At 41.8% G+C, this 20,592-nt stretch overlaps 1 protein-coding gene across 2 annotated transcripts in view; it reads right to left on the reverse strand.

Annotated features, from left to right (window-relative positions):
* Positions 1-20,570, reverse strand: part of PPP3CA (protein phosphatase 3 catalytic subunit alpha) — a 194,653-nt gene extending 174,083 nt beyond the window's left edge. Inside the window, exon 1 of one of the 2 annotated variants that reach the window (XM_021394703.1) lies at positions 20,065-20,570. In XM_021394703.1, coding sequence (XP_021250378.1) covers positions 20,065-20,122 — 58 coding nt within the window. In that variant the 5' untranslated portion in view covers positions 20,123-20,570. Of the gene's footprint in view, positions 1-19,090; positions 19,281-20,064 lie in introns of those variants that run through there. The other variant, XM_021394702.1, reaches the window with a different exon arrangement.

Below are 20,592 nucleotides of genomic sequence, written 5' to 3' on the forward strand. Positions count from 1 at the left end.
ATGAAGAAAGGTAACTCAAACAGTTCTTTAGATACATATTATATAGTACTTCTTAAAAACATCAAAATAACCAATGGCTATATTGTTAAGGTGAACCCTCATTACATATTCCATGAGTTAATAACTTTACAAGAGGATGAAGCACATGAGAGACCAATTATTAAATGGTCTGAGTTAAGTTATGTTTGTAGTATGAGGATTTTTATTACTTCAAAAAAAAAAAAAAGCCTTAGAAAAATTTCTGGTAGGTTTATTCTAAGTACCTATTGGATCGTATTCTGCACAAGAGGAAATTAGGAGTGATTTATGACAAATCTTCCTGGATCTTCTACAAGGCATAGGAAGGAACAAAACCAAAAGAGAAGCTACAGGTGTATGACTGACCTTGCCAAGCTTTCCTCCTGGGAGGACTAGTGGGCTTGCTTCCACTATTCTTTAAAAAACAAACAAACAAAAAACAAAACAAAAAAACCACCCTTCTGGTATTTTATGTACATCACCATGCAAGAAAGGACTGGGGGAAGGGACTAGACTTCCAAAACAAAACTCAAACAAAAAAGGGAAAAATGGAAAATTCTCAGACAGGAGAAAAAGCGTTAAAAGTTGTTAAGGAAGACTGACTCCATACCAGATGGTGTAGGCCAGGTGACTAAGGAAGGTAGAGATGAACAGAGAATTCCTGAGTTCTGAAGGAAGACATAAGTTAGATCACCACATATGCAGGCATGACTTGTTTCTATAAATATTTATTTTCTCTTCACTTCTTGTTCTTGCATCATCCTTCTCCCCATAAAGCCTGACCTCAATTAAACAATGATCAGCATCTGCAAACTGAGGTCTAAACTCTTTGCCTTTCCACAAAGACTGGCAAGTAAAAAGAGTGCTTCATTTTGGTAGGTGTTACAAAGCACCTAGCTTTTAAAAAGAAAATTGCTAGACTACATGGGAGGAGGCAAAGTCAAAGATAAATGTGCCTCACACAGACGTGCAGAGTACAATGTCTAGGGCCACCCTTAATTCTAGTGGAAAAACAGGAAGTTTTTTCCACAATTTCAGCCTAGCAAAAACCTCGTCCTCTTGTGCCAGAGGACTAAACCCATTTACAAAGCCTTGTTTTGGAGCTGCAGGCTCCAGCAACATCTAAAACATTCCTAGCAAGGAGCAATCCAAGACTGAAGTTTCTTCTGCCTATCGCTGGGTGGGCACATTCTTTCACACTGCCTTCTCCTAGGCAGAAAACAGATGCCTGACAATCCAGTTATAGGAGAACATCATCTATTACTGCCACCAAATCCTCTCCAGTTTCATGCCCTGGACTCAACCCAAGATATGCCCAGTTTAAAATATGAGATTCAATTAAATGAGTTTGTAGCCAGGTTTTACATGATTTTCTGTGAACTTTGCCCTGCAGGCAAGAAAGATTACAGTTGTAATAGTTTGGGGCTACATTATTACTTCCCACTGGATTGACTAACAGAAAACAAGAAGTTTGAGTGGCTTCTGTGAACAAAGCTTTTTTCACTCAAGTATGACACCAACAGTTCACATCAAAAACACAGCAGAAAGGAAACATATCAGACTGCCAAATCTCACACTGGAATTCCTCTGCCACCCATATCCACTCAAAGTAATACAGGCAGGCAGTTATCCATAGGTTGGTCCTAGCCATTTAAGATGGCCTTCCAGTCACAGTCCCCTCCAGCGAAGTAGGATTTATCCCCCTGCTGCTCAACCCCATTCATTAGATTATCCAAAAGGTTTGAATCCCTCAGCAGAGACTTCCCTGCACATAATCTGGCACCTTCAGTAGACACTTGAGGGGGGGTTTGGTCTATGAAAAAGCTTCAGACTTGGCACAGTTGCTCCCATATATTAAAAAGTAATAATAATTCTGTTAAGCATTTACATGGTGAACTATCAGCCAAGTGGTCAAGAAGCTTTTATTTTATTCGTTTTGCCAAACACCTTAGGTTAAACACAAGAAAAGAACTACAGTAGGAGACAAACCAGGAAGTAAACTTGAAAGGCAGAAAATGTTGAAGTACGTGTATGTAAGAAGTTATCTGGTAATCACAGCATTGTAAATGTTTAAAGTACCTTGATTACAGAGGTTGACAACATGCATTCCAGTCATCACAATTTTCTTGACAAGGAAGAAGGGTACTAGACAGGCCAAATTAACATAGGTTTCTATCATCTAGGTTACCAAAATAAGAAAACATTCTCTTTCTCATGAAGTCCAAATTTGCACACAAAGAGAAAAAAAGCCATTCACAGCTGTATACGTTTTTACATTTCTATTTTTTTTAAAAGAAATTGAAAAACATTCATTTGAGTTAGCTCAAGAACAAGTTCTTTCATTTTCAGTAGGATTTAGCAGCATGAAACCCAAGTATTTTCTGAGGTTTTCACCTCAGGCAAAAAATTTCTCAAGAGCTTAGGTTGAAGTCTCGCCTGTATATAGTACAAAGCATGAAAGCAATTGTCTCTGCAAGACCTACCCGGCCAGACAGCTTCGTGCATTATTTCTCCATTTAAACTGGAAGTCAAACGCTGACAAGAGAACCAAGTAATCTTTTATCACCTTTCACACTGGTTTGATTCTGGTTAGAACACCGTCTCCTCTTGTTACAATGTCAGTGAGTTAGAACTGCATACACATGCACAGACTGAGGATGCTGTTCTATCAGAACAAACCAGTAACATGCTGGTATTCACAGCCCAATAGCAAACATCCAAACTGCCCCTATTTCCAGTTCATAGGTCTGAAACAGCTGCTAGTATCAGTAACAGCTTTTTACTGTACTACAATACTGCCATGTACAAAGGCAACACCTAGGTGGACCCATTTTCTTCTGGCATCTTTCAAGAGAAACCAACCACTCAACAGAGACTTTCACAGTGCAATAGATGCACCCACATGAATAAATAACCCTACTTTTCAGTCCATTTAGCATACTCAGCACTCCTCACTAGTGAAGGTCACATCAAATGAACTACTCCTTTGAACTACTTGCACGTAAAGTTCACTCTGAATAGCATAGTTCCAAATTAGTCTGTTCCAGGGCGAGCTAGTAGAGAAGTAACTTTCTTCTTTTTTAACTCAAAAAAATGCAGAAGCAAGTCCCCTAGGTTTATAGGAAAAAATTACATTGTTATTAGTATGGCAACAAAGCAACAGAAGGCTGAAGGATAACCTTGTGGAAAGGGCTGAGGAAGAACTGGGAAAGAAGCTCAAACTCCACTTACGTTTTTTCCCTAGCTCTGAGCAATATCTTTTCTGACCCTTGCTGCATACTGCATCAGCAATAAATCCAGCCTGCTCCTTCCCAGCCTCCCACAACACAAGGTTTCAGAACTAATCTAGTCTGCTCTTTCTGCTAGATCCTCAGCCTACTGAAACTTCCAGAAGACTCATCCTTCACTGAGAAAGTGTGACAAATCTTGGCAGATGCTCCCCAACAAGTATAATTTTGCATGTCCAGAAGACACAAACGTGCACACCTTTCAACAAGGGCTCCTGCAATGAAATGGCTGCCACGTAGTATTCCCATATTTACAGACTACTCTTTAGAAAAGCACCATTAAGCATTTAAAAAAAAAAAAAGGCAGCTTTTCTAGAAGAATGATGCTTGAGAGGGAAGAGGAACACCTTGAAAGGAATGTTTTTAACAAAAATAATCTATGATACTAGGTTAACAAATTTAGGCTGAAGCGATTCATTCTGTAGCTAAAATACAGTTGTGAAAGGACTTTGTGACCTGTTTAGCCAGACAGAGCTATCTGATCTCACTGAACCTTCATGTTCACTCCACTGCTGTGTACACTGGAAGTGCTATTATTGCCACTAAATATTTTCTTCAAACCAAGCCAAAACTTGGCATCTTAAAAGCCAATTTTTTTTTCTATTAAGCTGTTAGGGAGGCAGTCGAAATTCCAACCCTGTATCAAGGCACAGGAAGAACTCACTGCCCTCAAACAGATCTCTATGTTTTGAGAACCATGACAGAACCAAGGTTTACCTTTGCACAATTGTATTATACTAAGAATTCAGGGGAAAAAAATAGAAGCTGTTAAAAGCCCTGGTGAATTTTTAATGAGGCTGATAAATTTATTTATTAGAAGGACCTTGCTCCATGGCTTCAGATAAAGCATGGCACAAGCTGAATTCAACTTATAATTTTGCTCAATATATCACAGCATCAGGATTAGCAGTTTCTCAATAAACACTAGCATCACATGCCTTTCCTCACAAATAAATGTTGTAACATCTATATCATAACTTTTCTTCCATAGTCATTCTCAAGAAGTTTTTTGTGTTATTCATAAAAACAATCTCCTCTGGTGAAATATTTGCGACTGACAGGCGTGCACTTGCTAAAAAGGCTTTCTTGGCAGGGCCTGAACAAAGGAGGGCCTAACTGTCAAAGCAATTTAGGAGAAATGCCCTGCAGCATAGCTAGAAGAATCACTCCTGGAATTTCCACTGAAGCTGAAGATAAATGCATATATGCTATTACCAGCACCTGCAGGTTGCTGAGCTTTTTGGTTCACTCTTCATTTACATCTATTCAAAGCACTTTTTCAGCTCTTTTGCTGTGTCTGGTTGCCAAAAAGATCCTTCCAGGTTACAGTATTTATGTTCAACCTGACATTTTCTCCAGCCTTTTCTTCATAAGCATCATCAAGGCAGCTCTTAACATCCCACTTCCCTTTTCCTCAAACCAGAAATTCTCCATGAAAACTGATCTTTTGAAATACATTTTTCTAGTAACAAATACTCAGGCCAAAGATTTATCAGTTGAACTAGCAAATCCTTTTCCAGTTGTTCTGTAGTTTGCAAAGACAGTAAATGCACTTCTTTCATAGCAAAGCATGTTGCCCCAGGTCTTATTATACGACGGCTGCTCCAGAAGTAATGCCTCTTATTTTACTTTATTTATTTTTTTAATGTTGGCCAATGACATCAGAGGCAGATGGTGGCAGCATGGCAGTAGATGTTGAACGTCCCTAACAATACTTGATTACATTTTGTTGTCACGTGACAGATGGCTGCAGAGGGACAGTCTGACAAATTGAGTCTGACACGGAAGTGCATATGAAGCAAAGAGATGTCACTGAATTCCTCCACATGGCACCCACTGACATTCATCAATGCTTGTTGATCAAACAATGAATGAGAGAACGAGGTAGCGAGTGTCAGCAGTGGTGACAGTGGGTCACCTCCTCTGGTGAAGATTTTTTTTTTTTTTTTTTTTTTTTTTACAAATCTGGCATGTGGGCTGTTGCTCATCACTGGCAAAAATAAATAGCTAACAGTGGAGACTATGATAATAATGTTTTGTGGCTGAGAATTTGCTCTATCAAGTAGTCTTATCATGCTCTTTGTGTCCATTATTTTTTCCACAGAAATAAATAGGAGGCATTACTTCTAGAGCAACCTAAGTACATTATGATCTACATGAGCACTGAGGAAATTCACACTTCAAATTACAGTATCTAGATAAACATAATTTTCTTTGAATACATCTAGTCAACAAAGTAATACATGGAAGCTGCATTTTCACTATAAACAAAATGTTCATTATCCAGATTAATTATCCATGACGGTGATTCCATCTAGAGAAGCTGCTCAGAACTTCTAGTGGGTTAGTACCAATAACTTTTCTCAAGGAGTCAGCACAATTCTGTCACATTCAAACTCTTCCAAATCCTTTTTGTTCCACATCACCAATATTCAGGAGATACCCTCAACAAAAGTTTCATTTCACTTTTACAGGTGCAATATTCAGGTGCTTCCTGAACACCTTTGCAGGGAAATGTGCATTTTCACAGAGAAATAAAGCATGAGATAGCAACAAAAAGAGAACTTCCAAGCTGAAAGTCAAAATCTTCATTACTACAAATTTCAAAGCTTTTAAACTGATTGTTATTAACCTGAGTTTTAATCTTCATGCCACTATGAAAAGATAGACAAAGTGGGAACTAGCAAAAGATAGGTTCATTATCAAATTATTAGAAGGAAGTTTTCTGACGATGTCGGATTCCTTGGTAATGACCATGAAAGATTCATATAGAACTTTCTCTTTTTTCTTACAGCTGTCCATACTTCCTGTCCTTGCTTTCATGTTATAACAAACTCGGGGGCTATACATGCTTAGAAAAACCTGAAACTCATCAGGAACAATCTATGCCAATGTTTTTCCAACAACATTACCATCTACATACAGATGTGTCAATATAAAGGTATATAAAATTTCCCAGCACATCATATCTCATTGCTATTTCAAAATAAGTATTTTTATGGTGGATCCTCATAATCACACAGAGCATTCTTCCTGTAAAATATCTCCCTACCAGATACAGCCATTCTTTCTTAAAGGAAGAAAGATTTCTATTCTTACGTTTCATGAAAAGGCCTGCAAATTGATATACAGCATTTTAATCATCCATTTTAAAGAGTTTAGTGAAAGATGATCACAGAATCATTTAGGTTGGAAGGGACGTCTAGAGGTCATTATGTTTAACTCCCTGCTCAAGCAGGACTGCCTGAAATGGGTGATCCAGAACAGCTTTTAATATCACCAAGGATGGAGACTCTACAACCTCTCCAGTCAATTTGTTTCTCTGTCTGACAACCCTCATAATACTAGAAAAACATTTTCTTGTTTCTGGCTTGGATTCTCTCAGTGTGCCAATTACCTCTTGTCCTACCAGTCAATGGGCACTACTGAGAAAAGCCTAGATGCTCCATTTTCTCCCATCAGGAATTTATACACATTGATGAGATCCCCCTGAGCTTTCCCTTCTCCAGGTTCAATAACCCCAGCTCTCTCAGCCTCTCTTCGTATGAGAGATGCTCCAAGCCTTTGTCATTTTTGTGGCCCTTCTTCGGGCTTGCTCCAAATGTCCATGTTTCTTTCATACTGGGGTGCCCAGACCAGGACCCAGCACTCCAGACACGGCCTCACCAGTGCCTAGAAGAGGGCAAGGACCTCTTTCCTTGACCTCATGGCAACATTCCTCCTAATGCAGCCCAGGAAGCTGCTGGCAAATTCTCCAAGATTACCTATAGGAACTCCGTCTACTTCAATTCCTGCAAAGTCAAGGAAAAAAGTCTAATACACATTCAGAAACCATAGCAACTGGATTATAACCAGAAAGATATCTGTAGAGTAACTTTCCAACTGGCAGTACTTCTAAGATTAGCCGGCAGGATATTAAGCAAAAAATATCTTACCACGAAGTATTGTCCATGAAAACAGGATACAAAATGAAGTCAACTTTGTACAAAAAGTTGCACATAGTTCAGACTTTTGCTAGTGAGTGTTGTCCCTCATCTTGTGATATCTTCTGTGTAGTAAACAAACACTATTCACAAGTGAGACAGGTACCATCTGAGACTCAGAACACTAGAGAAGCAGAAGTACCTTGTTAGAAAGTATGAAGACATGCTATTCCCTAATACATAAATTCACTAGTGTTAGCATTTCAGTTTCACACAGGAATTGTCTGCTTTGACATTTCAAAACCAAAGTGCGAGTCAAATAGCCCAGTTCTGCTGTAATGTGTCTGGTTCTGGGCTCCCTGGGAGATGGAGCAGCTGGAGAGAGTCCAATGGAGGAAAGGGGCACTGAGATGATTAAGCGACTGAAGCACTTCTCAACAGAGAAAAGGCTGAGAGACCTGGGACTGCAGCCCAGAGAAAAGACTCGGGGCAGGACGGGTGATGAATCTCACCCACATGTGCAAATATCTGAAGGGAAGACACAGAGACAGAGCCAGGCTCTTCCTCAGTGGTGCACAGTAACAGGATGAGAGGCAAAAGGCACAAACTGAATTAGAGAAGGGTCTGTCTCAACATCAGAAAGCACTTTTTTTTTTTTAAGAGAACTGGCACAAGATGCCCAGAGAGGTTGTGGCACATCCCTACTTAGAGATATTCAAAAGTTACCTAGACATGGTCCTGGACAAACAAGGCTATGTGCATGAGCAGAGGCTGGACCAGAAAACCTCCAGAGGTCCCTTCCAACCTCAGCCATTCTGTGATTCTGAAGCTGTCCGAGCTCATACCTTTTAGCTGTGAGTGAGAAAGGGACTTCGATACATCACTCATAAAAATTAAGGATATGCTATTAAGCCATGGGAGTAAGCAAACAGAAGGTTAAGTGACCAGAAAACTCTACATACTCAAACCTGCTAAGATAGAAAGACGACTCCCCAGAAGCTAAAGCTGATATCTCAGCTGAAATGAATACAGGCTCATCCCCATTTGTTGCAAAATGTTCGGGAGTTGTTTTTGTTGTTGTTTCTGTTTTGCGGTGTTTTTTTTTTTTTTTTGTGGGTTTTTTTGAGTTTCTGTTCTTTCTTTTCTAGCAAAAGTAACCTCTTCTATCATGCTCAGAAGATTCACTTTCCCCTCTACTACTAGCAGTGTATGGACAGCAAGCATTTCTTAAGAAAAGGTTCCCAAGATAAAAACTACAAAGATCATACACCGATAATCTAAATCCACCCACAAAGTATATGAGTAACTAGAACTTTCACCAGGAGGCCTCACCAGCTCTCCGCTTGTTGATAAAGTCAGGCTCCCTCGTGGCTAATGCCTAACTCCCTGCCCCACTGCACACAAACACCTCTAAAACACTAAGATGTTCACCTGTTCCAAAATAATTCACTAGGCAAAGCACTCTTTAAAACAGCTCTGGGCTTTCCATTTCTGAACAAGCTAGGATTCCCTGAGTAATTATTTGCTGCCCTGAAAATGCTGTGCTCTTCATTTCTTCTTCCACATCCCCCAGCTGGATGTCCAACACACCTTGCTATGCCCTTGGGCTCCTTTCCCCAGCCACCAGCACCCAGTTTCCCTCTTTCCCTACCCCAGTGCACTTATTTCTGTGCAAAAGAACTGCAGGTGATGGGCTGATAACAGGACTAGATGATCTCAGTGGTCTCCTGCAACCTTAATGATTCTATGATTCAAAGGAGACATGTATGTATGGCATCTATGTACATCTATGTACATCTACTACCTGTGTGATTTTAATATTAAAGACTTCTGTTAGACCAGAAACTAGGTTAAACAAAGCAGACTGCCTTTTATTTAAGATGATCTAAATGCATTTGTTTAAGAAAAAGTATTTTTAAGTGACCAGCACACAGGCAAAAAAGCCTTTATATCTGAGAATGGTATATATGAGAATGGTATCTCATTCATCATTTTTTTCAGAGATAAAAAGCACCAAAGTACATTCAAATATGGGAAACATTTTAGACTAAATTTCTGAAGACATAGCAACAAAACAGCAAACCACTGATGAACAGCTACATACATACAAGTCCCTTTTCATGTGCTAAAAGAGTGCATTGCGAAGTAGGAGTACACTCTGCTCACTCTGAAAACAGGAGATAATGCTGTCCTGTTCTAAGCCACTTAAGATCAGATATAGCAAAGCAGTTTAAAACAGATAGAAATCATCTACTTAAAAGGAAAGCCAAAACTGAAAGTCACATGATAATTACTTGATTCACAGTTTACTCAAGTTAATGAAAAGATTCCAACTCCTGCAGATTTCAGCGGGTTATGAAACAGGTCCTGCAAAGGGAAACATTCCAAGTCACAAACACCAATGTGGTATTTTGATACCTAATTGCCACCACTGCCTATTAAGAAATTCTTAGTGTAAAATAGAGAACAAATACAATAATCTTGTTTTCTCATTTTAAAATGGCATGAAAGGGACACTAAAAAAAAGTTTTTAAAGAGAACTACATTGTTCCCAGCTGTTATCATAAAATACTACAGCTGTTCATGTCATTGTAGCTAATGACCAGTTGCACTTTTTCAAAGAATTTAACACAGTATGACCATTGTAATCTACATCAAACTGAAACTTGGCAAACATCATGGAAAAAAGACTAAAAAAATTATTTAAATTGCTGTATTTGATGTTTTAGTTTTGTTTGTGGGTTGGCTGGTTTGTTTGTTTTTGGGGGAATTGGAAGGGATTTTTGTTTGAATGGCTCTCCATTCAAATTGTCCATTATTTTAAACTCCTTGAAATAAATGATGGTAAGTGAAAGGTATTGAATTATCAAATTTATTCTATGCAGTGACAAAAGCAGAAATCAGCCAAGAAGTTCCAAATTTGTTGTTGAAAAGAACTGTGCTGAGTAGAATATCTTAAGTCCAAAGTAGATGATGAAACTTTTCTCTGAGGCCATCAAGAGGGCAGGTTTCGCCATCTAGAAACTTTTCTTTGTTTTCTTAACTGTATTATTGCATGTGAACCAAATCACGTTTTCCATAAAGATTTAAATGCATGTGCAAAGGAAGGTGAAAGTAGAAAAAAAACCACAGATGCAGAAAGAATTTTCAAAGACATCTCTCTCAACTGAAGCATTATTCTCTGACAGATGGAGAAAAAAACGGGGCAAAGTATGTAAGCCTACAGTTCTCTGCAGAACCCCAAAAGACACCATTTCAAGCAATTTTAAGTCATTTGTAGAGAAAATACTTTACCATGTTTCTCTCTAGCCACATGCCTTCCCCTCCAATATCACCCACAGCAGACTGCAGACCAGAAAGATGTCACAAGCTCTGGTGCTGCTTTTTCCTTTATTAGTAAATAAAATCCCTGACTGAGAAAATGAGCATTTATTTTACCAGGTTTCCCACTTTAGGAAACAACTCCAGAAGAATTCCAAACACTGCAGAAAGAATACCACACAACCATACATGCTGTATACCCATTTTCATAGGAACTGATCTGGAACCTGGTAACAAGTAACATACAGCCACAGTAAAGACTGATAAAAAGCCTGTGAGAAGAAAAGCAAAAAGAAGATGACAGGCTGAGCCTCTTTTTCTCCCCTTGAGCCATTTATCTAGACCATTAACGATTTCTTTTCAAATGATGGGTACTCCAAAACATGAACAATTACGGAACTTGGCTTTTATCTGGCCACACAATTACTTGGCTGTCACTATCAGCAAGGAAAAAAAAATTGCATAACCCACCTTCACAAAGACACTCACAAATGCTTAAATCAGAAGTTGAACCCTAGTCACGCTAAACTAGGCCAAAAAACTGTAGTTGGGATTCTATTAATTAAGACTACTGAACAATGCCCAGAGTGAGTGTTAAACACTGTCTGTAACATCACATCTGCATAACCCATTATTAACACATGTTATTTTCACCATTCTAATCACAAGGTCAAAGCACACTTCCTTTCTTGTGGCAATGCTGTTCAGGCTTGATATTGTTGTGTAATTGGCAAATATCAGAGAAAACATTATAGCACAATTTGCTCTGCAGGAGGATAATTATTCTGATTTTGTTGCTGAGAATTTAACCACCAAAATCAGGTAACCTTGCTTTAGGTTTTATCTTGATTGTCTAGTCAAATTTGTGATCTTTTTTCCCTCCATTCCATCAATTCTACATTGGGCAAGAATTAGGACAACTCAAGGAAAGTAAACTGGCTGCTATCAGTATGCTGCATCAAAACTCCTAAGCCACATCTATTTAAAAGATAGCATGGAGGAAAAGGAACATGACGGAAAATAGTAACATTTTTATACCAATACCTGTTTCCATCAGTATGCGCCTTATCCCATTAAAAAACTTCCCAGTTTGGAAAATCACAAAATGCAGACTTGAATTATTTTATTCATTCATACCTGCATATCTGAAAGATGGAAAAATAGCTATTACTACTGCTAAGATTTAACGCAATATTTTCAGCAGAATTTTTTCTTCTTTCTTTGGCACAGATATTTTGCATAATCTATACGCAGACAAAGTTCTATACCTCCCATGCTCAGATTTTAAGGCGGAGACTTTAAAGTTCACTCACCCATGGTGAACTTCAGTTTTTTCAAGCACGTTTTATTACCTTCATTAAATATTACCTTCCTGTGCTAATTAACTTCTGAGCCTGGTTGCACAGACAGCAAAGCATGAGCGTTTATACTCCCTCTTTTCCTAAATTAACCAAAACTACCGTCATCTATGCTAGCTCTCAGAGCTCTTTGCAAGCCCCATGAGTTAAAACTAACAGTCATGCTGTGAGTTTTCAATGTTACTGCTAGGCAACCTGCAAGCAGCAGCTGAACTGCAAAATATAGACATCCTTCTGTGACAAGTTCGGGAGAGCTTGAGCAGTACACTGACAGTGGAGCTACTGGCTGAAAAGAAAGCCACAGAGTCAGCAGCTGGCTTCAGAATTACAACACAAGTCAGAGGAAGAGTCATAATATACTTCCCCTGTTCTCACATGCTTCCCCGGGCACCTACAGATGCTTATAGATGCACAGTCAAAGGAAACAAGCTGCGTTCAGCAAACCTCTTGCACTAGGTACGTGCAACCCAATGGCTGCTAACAGGCAGCACTTAGGCTGCTTAACATGCTTAGTTAGCAATATGAAGAGAGAAAGGTTGGAAGAAATGCAGGAAAGGAACATCAACAAGAAGAGAAAGAACTTACTGACATTTGAAGAAAGCATTAAAAAAGATTTTAAAAGGAAGATGCAGTAGAACTTCAGCATAGCGCAGCTGTATTTCTAAGTAGAAAGAGGTTTAAGTGTTAGATAGTCATCAAACTGTTTTCAAAAGCTTTGTGAAATGCACTATAAAAAAGAAAAAATACCACCTATGTCTTAAGCACGTGCAACGTGGACACCACACTCACAAACACCCAGGAATTAACCTCTGGTGCCTTTCCACTCCACTCTTTCTCCTCTCCAGTTCCAAATACAAATGGTATCAGTCAGAAATTGCATTAGTGTTGCAATTAAATAAGACGGTTGTGTTCTCCTCATACACCACTGTTGCCATATCAACGTTAACATGCCTAACCTTGCTTATAAAAATAGATAGTCAGTTTATAATGCATGTAAATGACTGTCAAAGAGGTACTACTCTGGAGGTGTCATTTCAACAGTATCAGCTTTCTGGTGGGGGAGCAAGTGGGGTAGGAATAAGTAGTTTGGGTTTTTACAATAAGCAACTTTTACCATCATAGCATTTATTGCCCCTGCTTCTCTACATCTGGTCTTCTATCTCTTCCCCCATCCAACAGTTAAACAACAAGAACATACCTCCAGCAGTAACACACTGCAATCTCCAAGCTAAGTGGCAGAGCCCCCAGTGAGCCACAGGCTTACACAAACAAGGCCACACAGACACTGAAGTGATTTTTCAAATTGGGATGATACGTTTCACCGTTATTGACTCAGAAACCATAGAAAGATGTTTCCTGGGGGAAAGTTAAGGTAAATGACCGGTTATCAGAACAGGAAATGATTTAAGCATTCAGCTGAAGAAATGATACACAACAGCAACTCGCATTTGACTCCTGAAACCACATATAAAAGGATGTAAGAAGGCACCTTTTCATGAAGATGATTTGAAGTGGCTGTTACTTCAGAAACTTGTGGCTTCTTTTATGGCACATTCTTGAGAAAATAAAAAGAGTAAAACAGTATCTTTGCATCTTAAAATACTCATAAGGAAGTACTTCTCTCCATATTCTTTCAAGCTGTAAAGAAGGAACTATCCCCCCACAAAGTGGCATGTACCAACATTGCTGGGAAGCCTTAAATGAACCGACACCCATACTAAATGGAGTACCAAACCTAAATTACACTCCTTCCGTACTCTAAGCAGAAGCCACTCAGCAAAGCAGAAGAAACTGAAAAAGGACTATAAATTTGGAAAATAAAAGCTACGAGAAGTAAGCAAAAAGATTATCTTACTGACATTACTCCAAGTGTCTTTTCGCAGAAATTTCCTCCAGAACTATCAGGTGGAAAGAATTCTGAGAGTTCTAGCAGTCATGAGACTACTAAAAATAAGTATTAAGCTGTATACCCAAACATGTTTTACATTTTATCTCCTTGCCATGATCTACACAGAAAAGCAAGAATAACCTTGCAGCATCTATAATCTCTATATATAAGTGAGATGCATGCAATGGATGTAGATAACATTGAATTTGGGAATAGATAGCAAAGAGGAAACAACTGCTCTGTACAACATTCCCCTATGGAAAATTACCTCCGTTCATTCATATTTTCCACTTAAGTTAAATGCTGATAACACCCAGCATGAACTCCTCTTTCAAGTTTCTCACCATCACCAGTGGTATCAAAAGCACTAGTTCTCCTGCTAGGCTCAGCCAAATAGAGCATGTAACAGCAGAAAGCTTTAGCCAGTGTGGAATTTAAAAGCAGAAAAGGGTTTTAAACACACAAATAAGGCATGTTTTTCTCCCATCTCACCTCATATCATTTCACAGCATGAGAAAAATCTCCCACCAATGCAATACCAGCTGCCTAGGAAAGGCATCCTTCAGTGCATGCATGGTTTTTCTCTATGGCTGTGCAGTAAAAGGCTTGTTTAACTAAAGGTCTTATTTACAAAACTATCCTAATGAGTAAGAGGTAAACTGAGTTCACAAATCAAAATAAATCACCAGCTTAATTACACAAGCATAACTGTCAAGCACTGTACTTTGCTTTTGTTTAAATTTCTCCTTACTAAATTCCCAACCCTTTAAAACTAGCGCTGTACGTTAGTCACTCAGGCATGGGTTTACAAAGTGCAAGAAACACAAGACTGCAATACCTAAGCAACATCCAAGTGACAGAAGCCATTGGTTTTAGAATTATTAACTGAGTTCTGACCATGAGATACAAGAACATAGCAGTTAGATATAAGAAAACAACAAGCCAACCTCATTTTCTCTTTTAAGTAATCCTAATGTGAGTGCTAACCAAGCACATTTACTTGTATTCTGCTCTCAGCTGCCCCTCCTATGGCTTGCTTCATGAAGGTATCAGGGGATCTCCAACTACAAGGTTAGCAAAGCCATCCCTTCAGTGAAGGTAAAAAGTAAAGAGCAGAAACTCTCCTGCTGCACCCATGCTATGAGGGCTGTTCCAAAAGTAACGCCTCCTCTTTTATTATGTTGGCCCACGATGTCAGAGGCAGATGTTGGTGGTATGGCAGTAGAGGTCGAACCTTCCCACCAATATTCCATTACAGTTTGTTACTGTGTGACAGATGGCAGCAGAGGTGCAGTCTGACAAAATGGTGCCTGACACAGAAGCGTGTATGAAGCAAAGGTGTGTCACTGAATTCCTCCATGTGGAAGAAACAGCACCCATTGACATTTGCTGAACTTTGATAGGGACCAAACAGTAGATATGAGCACAGTGAGGCAGCGGGTAGTGCGCTTCAGCAGTGGTGACATTAACATGAAAGACAAGCCACATTCCAGACGGTCATGCACAGCTGTCACACCACAAAATGAAGAGTGTCTCAATTAGCTTGTGCATGTGAATTTGCTAATGGCGGTGACTACATTGAAAAATAGAGTTTTGTAGCTGAGAACATGCTCTATCAAACATTGGTATTGTGCTTTTTGCATCTGTTGTAGTTTCCGTGGAAATAAATAGGAGGCATTACTTTGAGAGCAACCTATGTACCTTTCCGACAGAAGTGAAGGCAGATTCTCCATTTGATAGCATCCCTTAAACACATATGCAGACTCTCTCACAGCATGAGTGCATCCTTAAGTACTACAAGGATAAATTTAATTAATTAAAACAAAAATAGAGTCAGCTTTCCCATGCCAATAGAAACAGCTACAAAACAAATCATTCCTCTCTCTCATGAGGATCTGAGGGATACTGAACTTCCAGCATCCTCACTGGAGTGAGGCAAAAGCATTTCATCTACTGTCATTAGACAGCAGTAATATCCAAGTAGGATCGGCCCTTGCCATAGATTTCCTGGTACTTAAATTTAAACCAAAATACATACCAAGTTTACCAATGCTACTGACACTGAGGTCATCACACAGAATTAACACAGAAGGACAAGCCAGCGCTTGCACGATATATCCAAGCTGGAAAACGTTACATTCGACTTATAGAAAGACAGAGACAGGCTTCTGTAGTACACCTGCTCTGGCTCAATGAAGGTCAGTCTCATGCACGAGCCTTAGCAGGGTATGTACGAGTCTCCCTGGACTAATGGAAACTTTAAACTTCATGGTTAACTCCCATTATTGACAGCAATAAACACCAGTTTTACCTTCCATGAATCTGAAGTTAACACCGATGGCTAACATTGATTGGGAACTGACATTCATATTATATTACAAACAACTGACAGCCTGAACGTTAGACAGTTGGAAATTCAGAGATAGCAGAGACTGGTGTCTACTTTTTTGAGTATCATTAATTGCTGATGTAACTCTGTACACCTAAGCACACAATGCACAACATGAGACCGCCAACACCAAGGATCAAGAGTCATGGCAGCAGATCATCCGAAGAGCTGAGATTCCACTAAAACTCCTCTTTCTTTCAAACAAAACAATCAACCAATTCTCCAAAAGTACACAGCCATCTGACCTGCACACAAGAATGAAAACAACTACCGTACCTAGCTAACAGCAAGATTTCCAAGAAATATTGCTTTCATTTCTTTGTATGACTATTACAGCTCACTTTTGAAGTTTTTATTTAGGATTACTCTGCTTTAGAGCAGTATTTCTAGAAGGCGGTAATGCAACACTGAATATTTTGAGGAGGTCAAGTAATCTGATACACGGCTTCTCCCTCCAGGTTGGTGGGTTCAAATCCTGCTAATGTCAGTAGTGACCACAAGCTGTTGACATCAGACAGCTGTTCAGTGACCCATGAGGAATGAGCTAGTACTCCCAGTCCAGCTTTTCCCGGACAGGTATTCCCACCTTCACAAGAGCAACCAAGCCCATGCTCTGGCTGGTGAGTCTTAGGACTTAAAAGCAGTATGGGTAAGGAGAAGCTTTCTCAGTCCTGAAAGAAAACAAGAACTTATGAACAGCTCTGTCTGGGTGAAGGCTGTGTCATACATCTAACAGGAAAGAAAGGAATGTCAATCTGTAAATATGTTGAGTCAGCATTTGCTGCATCATTACGCTGTCCTGAGCCTTGATCCTGCCAAGCTTTGAATGAGCAGGTTACCTTACTTGCAGCCATTGGGGCACTCAAAGCATTGCTCCTCTACACAATCAAAAAAATCCAACGATTAAAGACTTGTCCAATTTGCATCAAAAACATATGCAGTATGCTAGGGAGAGTAAAAAAGTAAATCAAAGAAGTACTACTCCAACTGCAACTGCGTGCTGTGGATTCTTTTCCTTTAACTCCAAAGAATCCAATTTTGTCAGCTTTACCAAGAGTTAATTGCTTCTGGAAACTTAACATTACACAGACTTGAATTTCTTCTTTACATCACTCATTGCACAACCGTTCCATATCTGAAAATTTCACTCCAACTGTTGAATATAATTTTATACCAACTGCATCACAGAGGTGGAGGAAGATCAACGCTTTTTTAGCACTATGGGCTCCAGAGCCATTCTGCCTTTCTCCCAAAAGCGTTTTTTATTTTTTATTTAAATCAGTTTGAGCACAGTTCGGGAGATTCAATAAGGAATGCAAAACGAGCATGAGATGAAGTTCTCACCTACAGAAATATCCCACTTCTCTGTCTACATGACTCTCCTAAGCACAAGAGAAGAGCCCACAACAGCCCACCTCAGAGGCAGCGTGCACCCATAAGCAACCCGCACGGAGCTGCTGAAATTGTCACCTCCCCAAATCCACCCCATCACTGCGTAACAGTGCCTAGCCATGAATTCCACGAGACAGATCTCAACTGACATCTCTGGCCACATACCAGCAAACCGAAAGGTTCAATGCAAAAAACAAAAACAAAAAAAAAAAAGAAAAAACACATCAACAAGCCTCAACACAAGCACACGCCCTGGCAGAGAAGAGTTTAATCCAGAGCCTACATCCATATGTTACAAACATTTCCTTTCCAAATGCAGCTTCATGTGATATTTAAACTTAAAAAAAAAATAAAGAAAAAACCAAGTTGTTTTCATAATTCTATTAACACCATCAGAGCATTTGGCTTGCCTTGTAGAACATCAGTGCTCTCCACCTGTACACATGGGTGCTAATAAGGTGTCACCGCCTTTTTTTTTTTTCAAGCCTTTTTCAGTTGCTCATCTCAGGAAGACACAAATCACAGCCCACATAAAAACAACAAGGCAACTTTTTCCCTATCTCCATTATCACCACTTCACATTATCACCAACTGTTTTCTTACTAGATTTCCTTACAGTCTATATGAAGGCAGAGTGAAGTACCTGCGCAAAGAATAATCCTACAAAGGACCAATTTACTGTGTACTACTTCTCTCAGGTGCTACTTTAAGGCCTTAGAATGATTTCATTATATAACAGAACAAGTAACCATCTAACAAATGTTGGGACGTAGGACAACACTTAAAGTGTAGATGAAGAGACAACTAAGCAGCAGGTATGCTTTGCTCAATACTTCCTCAGTTTAAGCAATCTGATTTCTAACTGCATTATAAAATCATACCTAACTATACATATTAAGTTTTCTAACAAAATGGTTCTTTGAAATATTACAAATTTATCAGCACATATAAAAAAAATGGAAATCTACCACTGAAGCCACCAGGGATTGTGTCAATATAGAGATGGTAGTTCCAACCCTGCAGTTATTCATCTGAGCATCTGCTTGAGTCCACGGGAGATCTGTCACATACGAGATCAGGACATTTGGTCATGTGTCAAGATTTTAAAAGGACAAAAAGGAAAAACAGTCATCCCATAATAGCAACGAAAGCTTCCCAATAGGACTGCCATTTGCTGGACTCTGTGAAGATAAGCATCAGCTCAACATCACTGTTTCAGGCTTCTAAAGCCTACTGGTAGTGTGATAGCACAGACTATGAACTTAAGCTGCAAACATCCCAGATATGAGAAGATGAATTCCCAAGCCACCTCAAAAAAATACCTTATTGTGCTTGGAATTGCATTTCTTACAACATCCGAAGATCTGCAATTTCATCCGGGGGAAAAAGGACGTCAAAAAAAAAAGGGGGGATGGGGAGGAGGAAGGAATGGTGGGAAGGCATGAGGAGACGCGAATATTGTAAACATAAACACAAAATAATAACAGTAATTTGCTTTCCTAAATAGTACGTACAGTGATCGCTCAGTTCTGGCACCCACTCACGCCAGTACAGCAGCGCGTACCGCGGCCGCTCTGCTCCCAGCTCCCCGAGCTCTGGAAGGATGCGCGCTGCCCCCGGGATCCGCGCTCCCACCACCGCACTCCGTGTGCTGCACGGGCTGGAACCCGCCGGGCGGATGCACCGCATCCCAGCGCGCCAGGCGAGGCGGGCAGCGCGGCAGGGAAACCCTACCGAGAGTACCGCACCCCGAGCAACGCACACGGGCCGTGCAAAACGGGCACTACCCTGGTAAATACGACCTTGGTCCTTACTGCAGTGTTGTTAATCCAAACGGGCTGTGTTTATACGCTGCGGCTCACGGCGCACGCACGCCTCGGGCTGAGCGCAATCGTGGAGCCGCGGCGCGGGGTGCGGAGCCCCCCACACATCTGCATGCACGCGCACACACACACACGGCCACGGTGCGCCCGCCGCCCGACTTCACACCCCAGCAGGCCGAGCCCCGCGTCCGAGGCGGCGGCGGCGGCGGAGGAGGAGGAAGCCGCCTCGGCCGCTTCGCCCGGCGCCTCGGGGCACGGCACGGCCCTGCTCCCCCACCCCCGGCTGCCGGCATCCCCAGCGCCGCGGGGGCGGGCGGCCGTGCAGGGGAAGGGGATGCGGAGCCTCCGCCGCAGCGGAGCCCCGGGGAGAGCTAGGGGGCCGGGGTAGGGGACCGCCCGGGGGAGCAGCTGGCGGGGGAGGGGGCCGGGGAGAGAGGCAGCCGGGGCTCCCCGTCGCTCCGAGGCGAGCCCCGTGCAGCGCCTTCAAGGCGGAGAGGGGAGGCGGGGAGCGGGGCGGGGAGGGAAAGGAGGGGGGGAAATGCTGCAATGGAGCGCCGGGCAGGAGGCGAGGGGAGCCGCAAAGCCCTCGGCCGAGCCGCTCTCCGGCCGGTACCTGCTCCGCCGCCTCCCAGGGCGGGCCGCCCGCAGCGCAGCGCAGCACCCACCTTTCACCACCCTGTCCGTCGTCGACAACTTGGGCTCGCTGGCCTTGTGCTCCGACATGTCCGGCGGCGCGGCGCTCCCTCGCGCACAGCGGGCACGGGCTGAGGCGGCCGCCGCTGCGGGCAGCGCTCCGGCTGCTGCGCCGGGGCCGAAGTTGCCGCGTCCCGCCGCTCCGCTGGGCTCGGCTCTGCGCGCGGTGCCTTCCTCCTTCGTCTTCCCCCACCCCCGTCCTCCTCCTCCGCCTCTTCTTCCTCCTCCAGTTAATTATTTCTCGCTTCCAATCACGTCTCCCGGTCGCTGGAGATCGCTCGCTTTCCCCCCCGCCGAAAACGGCGGCGACAAACAACTGACAGGCGGCGGCGGCGGCGAAAAAGCCCCAATTCGCCCCGAGAGCCGTAACCACCGGCTGCACACGCAGCGGCCCCGCGCTTCCTTCCTCCGCACCGCAGCGCCGGCTCCTCCCGCCGCCGCCGGCCGCCGCTCTGGGCCGGGATCCGTCTTTCCCCCCACCCACCCCCCCCACGAGGGTC

Source organism: Numida meleagris, chromosome 4 (genome assembly GCF_002078875.1).
Source record: "Numida meleagris isolate 19003 breed g44 Domestic line chromosome 4, NumMel1.0, whole genome shotgun sequence".
NCBI lineage: Eukaryota > Metazoa > Chordata > Aves > Galliformes > Numididae > Numida > Numida meleagris.